This window comes from Bicyclus anynana, chromosome 11 (assembly GCF_947172395.1).
Source record: "Bicyclus anynana chromosome 11, ilBicAnyn1.1, whole genome shotgun sequence".
Taxonomy (NCBI): Eukaryota; Metazoa; Arthropoda; class Insecta; order Lepidoptera; family Nymphalidae; genus Bicyclus; species Bicyclus anynana.
In genome coordinates, this window is record NC_069093.1 from 11,188,993 (window position 1) to 11,194,668 (window position 5,676).

A 5,676-nucleotide genomic window follows, 5' to 3' on the forward strand; every position below is an offset into this window, starting at 1 on the left:
TACGGTCAAAATTTCATCGTTATCGACCCATATTCGGCTCACTGCTGAGCTCAAGTCTCCCCTCAGAATAAGACGGGTTAGGCCATTAGTCAACCTCGCTGGCCCAATGCGGATTGGCAGACATCACATACGCAGAGAATTAAGAAAATTCTCTGGTATGTAGTATTTCCTCACGATGTTTTTCCTTCACCGTTTGAGACACGTGATATTTAATTTTCCTAAAATGCACACAACTGAAAAGTTGGGGATGCATGACCCGGATCAGATTCGAACCTACACCCTCCAGAATCGGAGGCAGAGGTCCGGTCAAAATTTAGTTATTAATATTTATCAGTAGAGTTGGAAATCTTAAAACGGTTTTAATTTTTGGACCAGAAACACAGGCGGACGTTGAACAATTAACAAAAATGACTTTACATTCGAATAAACAGTTAGAAAACCAACAAAAATCATTAAATTTTACTTACATTAACAGAGATTGCAGAATTTAAAAATATTGAAATGAAATTTATAAGTATTATTTAGGAGTATTGACAAAAAAAAAGGAAGTGGTTCAGTATTTTTCATGAATTTATTAGTAAAAGGATAAAATGTGAAAAGAAAGCTTTACGCTTTCGCATATATGAGTACACGTAAAGGTATAGACTTTAATTGGATCTAAATGGCATACATCTGTCCTCAATTTCACTGCGAATAGCTCATTCATAGCATTGTAAAGTAAGAGTGCTAGCAGTCGAAGCATTTAGCAAGCTCAAGCGGGCTCGCAATGAATCCCAAGAGAAGCATTCACCAAAGCTTTTATACCTTTCGTAAGCCGCAAATGATGAAGTTGTTCAACCTTTTGCAACTATAAAGCCGAGAACAGAGCACTGTATATTCTTTGTATTAAAGGACTTATAAATGTAGATCAAGTATTGTGATAGTCAATGTGTAAGAATTCAAAGAGTTCTTTTTTTGTTTTTTTCCTAAAAGTATGAAACTATTTTAAATACACATATTTTAACGATATATTATTTAATTCCTAAATCTAGTTTTATTAATAATCGTACTTGTAAAATATGTTTATCAATTGAAACTGCTTCAATATAAAAATTTTCTTTATTTTCACAGAGCACTTCGGTACGATTTATTTGATTTGATAAAAGAATATTTTGCATAAAAATACAGATATTTTGTTATATCACCAGCCAAAATGTTCTTACAGATTTCTCAAAGCCTCAAATAATTTTGTTATAACTGCGAATAATCTTCGACACTATTAATTTCCTTACAAAGCTCTCTTGACACCAACGTCCTCACCCTTCTATCAAAAACCACTTATAGACAACGAGCGGAGATGACCCTCTAAGGGCCGAAGACGACGCTACTCACGGGACGGCACAAGATAGTTCTGACGTAACTCATTATACTTATACCATGTACAATATACATAGTAACTCAATGTTACTTTGCTATATTGTACATAGTATAGATTAGTATATGTTATTATCAACCTATTAAAATAAACATCAAATAAATTGACAAGATGTCATTTATCTACTGTGTGATATCCACCAGTAAGCACCGAATGACATTTTTAATTTTCGTAAATGTATTTCGTAATTTCGTATATGTATCGCCGATGGTGATTTGTCTGTTGATATAGCAATAAGGCGATGTACTAAACTGATATGTATATGTATTTCTTCACTGCTTTGATTATAATTGTATAAGGATATAAAATAGGTGTTGCGGATAAAATGGAATGATGGGCTCACAAATAAACCTAATATGAAACTGATATGAAATGTGAAAATGTAGATGGATCAGACCTTAAGTGGGCGAACGAAAGAGTTTGTCAAATATGTCAACTAGCACACGTCAAAGATAATGAATAAGCCTGTAGTATTATAAATGCGAAAATGATTACGTCGCCATTTCTAACCGTTATAAAGATGTTTACATTCCTCAGAAATAGTTCACAAAAACTTATTGTATAAACAAAGAACAATACAGTTGACATAGATTATCACGATTACGCAATAACGAAACCCTTCTCATTGCCTTTATATTAGAAATACCTACTCTCCATTTTAGAGACAATCGTATTTCAAAAGCCATGACATCAGACATGGAATGTCTGAACAAAGAGCATATTGCAGGTGTAAAAATGCTGGCACAGGTCGATTGACCGCTTATGTCAACAATGCAGACTATCCCATACACGTAGGGGTGCCAAAAGTCTCGCGAAACAAGATCTAAATTCATTCATCCACATTATATTGAAAAAAAAAAGGTGCTAATAACACAATACTTAACAGTACAAGTACCTATACAGCGGTAGAAATATTTTTAACAGTGAAAGAAAAAAAAAATTATTCTTGTTAATACTATCGTTGTTATTATTATTCTCAATTGTTATATCTTATGAAGAATTGCGATAAAATGTTATGTAAGATTCAAAATAAGATAATAATAAATAAAACTTCGACACTAAACCCCATTTTTCACAAATATTGAATTTTAGCTTTCTGCACGCCTTCTTTCTTAAACTTTAACTACGTTTTTCAGTCTTCCGTGCGTGAAATATTGTTAAAAAGTTATCCGATGTTTTCGCATCACTTATCGTTAGTTGTTATAAATAACAACTAAAAGCGTGACTTTTTTAATTTGATACACAGGTACACAGAACATAGACAACTTCAAAGCTTACGTTTTACATCAGTACTCAGTTACTACATTGATCCCAAGAAACCTAAGAAAAGATAAAACAACCAGATGGCCTTCGTGATCAGAATAAAAACATTACCTATAAATTAAGCAGCACCTTGCAGAGCTGCATCTATAATATGCAGTAGATCCATCCCGCAAAACAAAATAGAGGACACGGAATATATTAGAAATCTAAATATGCGCACGAATATAGTCAACAAGATAAAAGCCAATAAATACTTTTCAGACGCATTTTGTTTAGCTACTGTTTTATATCTAGAAAGTGTAAGTTAAGTTAAATAATACGATATAGTTTGTCTACTTACTAGGAATCCTATTTGGCTATGGACGTAACGGTGTGTCTATTATCTCTTAACAGTCAGTAGACAGTTGACAGAGAGAGCGTTGGTGTATAAAACTGAAGGTGTAGACAGAGCCTATACGCCTTATTAGCATCCGTTGGATTCTTTCCAAAAAAAAGAGAACAACTTATGCATGGACTCTGTACTGAAACGAGATAAAGCGATTAGATATTCGGTACTCTGACGCGTGGTATGTTGTGATTCGAAAATCACGTCAAATTCGAATATCTTTTGATGGTTAACGACACGCTAATAATAAGTGCTCCATTTCATGCTCCGTCAACAACTGAAGGAGCGTTCTTTAAATCGGGCTACAGAGCTTCAGTTTTAACTGCGCAGTTTTACCTAATTGAAATCTCAATTAAAATCATTAGAAAATACTGTACAGTTAAAACTGACGTCCACACGGCCGATTTAAATGAACTGTTCGTCTGTATACAGTTAAAACTGCAGGTCTGTAAGCCACATAACGAATCGAAACTTCAGTTTACGTACACGAACGCGGTAAGTTTTACAACATTTAAAACCAAACACACTATACAGTCAATCTAATCCCGGATAATATTGACTGTATAGTCTATCTAATTAATTATTTAAGTGTCTCGCATCTTATCGAATTTCTAGATACTAACTGACAACCCTAAACAACCTGATCCAACGTGGGAATGGCACACCTGCATGATGTAAACGCTATTGCAGTAAAACTTCTGTTACACATTATAGCCGTGTGATTATTTTATAGGTTGCAAACGTCATCTTTGCCTTCGCCCACAATGGAAAATCTTTGCCACGGCAATCGAATAACAATGACTTTAATGGCATGGAAATTAAGCAAAAATAACTGCAAGTTATTGCGTTATCTTTATATTCTCTTAACAATAACAAATATAAAAATAAATTTTCGATATAATAATTAGTAATTACAAACTATGATAATATTTACTAACTCGACATGATTTATTTTTAAGAGTCCGATTTTCCCGAAAATTTAACTCCTAAAAACAATCACATAATAAACAGAATGGGGATGATGACTAGGTTTGAATATATTGATTTTTATGATACATTCGGGTAAATAGGGTCAATGTTAACTAATTTATACATAAAAAGCAAAGATTGTCTGGATATTTGCAAAATAAATGAGATTATAAAATTTCAAAAACTACTAAAATTTTTTTATCGTAATTAGATGAAAATTCATACAGTTTTAGCTTCCTTACATTAAGTGTGACATTTTTTAATATATGAACTATAAAGATAAACGCACAAATAACAAAGATATTAGTAATTTTGTTTGAACGCGCATACAAATCTAACGATCATTACATTGCCTATGACGTCATTTTTTCGAGCCATTTTGTATGGGGCGTTTTTCAGGGATCCGCGGCAGCGCCGCAAATCTGACTCTTTAAATCCCTGTAGCTCCGAAAGTAATGATCGCAGATACCCTGTTCCTTTTACAAAATTGCTTTACTCTTAATTTATATACAATTTAAAAAACTGTCATCATCCCTATTGTTATATAAAACATATGCATAAACTTGCCACTCGTTACGACCGAGGTTACTTTTTACACTTTTTAAGAGTACCTAATAAAATATACTAATGCTAACAACGTCAAACATACTTAGGCTTTCCGCATAAGAAAAAACAAGATCCTGTCTTCCTTCCTTCACAGTTCCAGGATCTAGTCATATCAGTACGGGACGGAGATTCAACGGACAACGTCCGCTCTGCCATTATTCGTAATTCGTCGAGGGACTTTTTGTACGCGGTACTTCTAGCGTGCACTAGCATTACATGCAGTTTGTAGCGAGGCCACACCAATGCAATGCTTCATCCTACCATTTACAGGACACGCGGGTCATGGGGAAAATTTCATGATTTATGATCAACTTTGTTTGATTTATGACCACCTTTTGAGTGAATTTTATGATTACCCAACTTTATGATCATTTTTATCCTACATAGAATTGCAATCAACCATAATAATGTCTGCAGAAAAGCAAAATTAAGGTGGTTCGCACTTACCTATAAGATGCATATTTATTTTTGCTTTACAAGAGATATAGAAATTTACGGATGTCGCAAATATTTTGTGCGGTTAGACCGAATGTCAACAACGTTTACACTAATGGTTGGCCTAGTTCTTCTGTGGTTCTCTGTACCACAGAAGAACTACTAGATTGTAGACCTTTTCAGCAAATTATTAAAACTATCGCGATTATATAATGATAAATTTATTTTGCTATCATCCGCGAAAATTCGGCGAACCCATGCGACAACGTCACCCAGGTCCGACAAAATACTCTCTACGTACGTTTCACCCCGAAACCGGAGCATCCTCAGGAGATGTTGACTCTACAACGTGCAATTGCAAAGTATCCAATCTATCCAATATTTAAAACTATCGCATCTAAGAGTATGATATCAACATACGATTCTAGTTGTAAAAGTAAAACCCTACTACCCCTACCTTTCTTAGGGTCCATATTAAATTTCTTTCTTCCTATGCTCATCTGTTTGGCTTTGCTGTTCTGCTTGCATTCCTCCTGGCCGTCGAGGGCCTCCAGCTCGGCCACCACCTCACCGAGTTCATCTTTGAGTTGCTGCAAATAAAGAA

The 5,676-nt window shown here is 34.4% G+C and overlaps 1 protein-coding gene across 5 annotated transcripts in view; it reads right to left on the reverse strand.

The window, feature by feature from the left end:
- LOC112049067 (cytohesin-1) overlaps window positions 1-5,676 on the reverse strand; it is an 82,516-nt gene that overhangs the window by 24,610 nt on the left and 52,230 nt on the right. For all 5 annotated transcript variants that reach the window (XM_052884345.1, XM_052884342.1, XM_052884344.1 and 2 more), the window contains one exon: window positions 5,530-5,662. In XM_052884345.1, coding sequence (XP_052740305.1) covers window positions 5,530-5,662 — 133 coding nt within the window. The remainder of the gene's footprint in view (window positions 1-5,529; window positions 5,663-5,676) is intronic.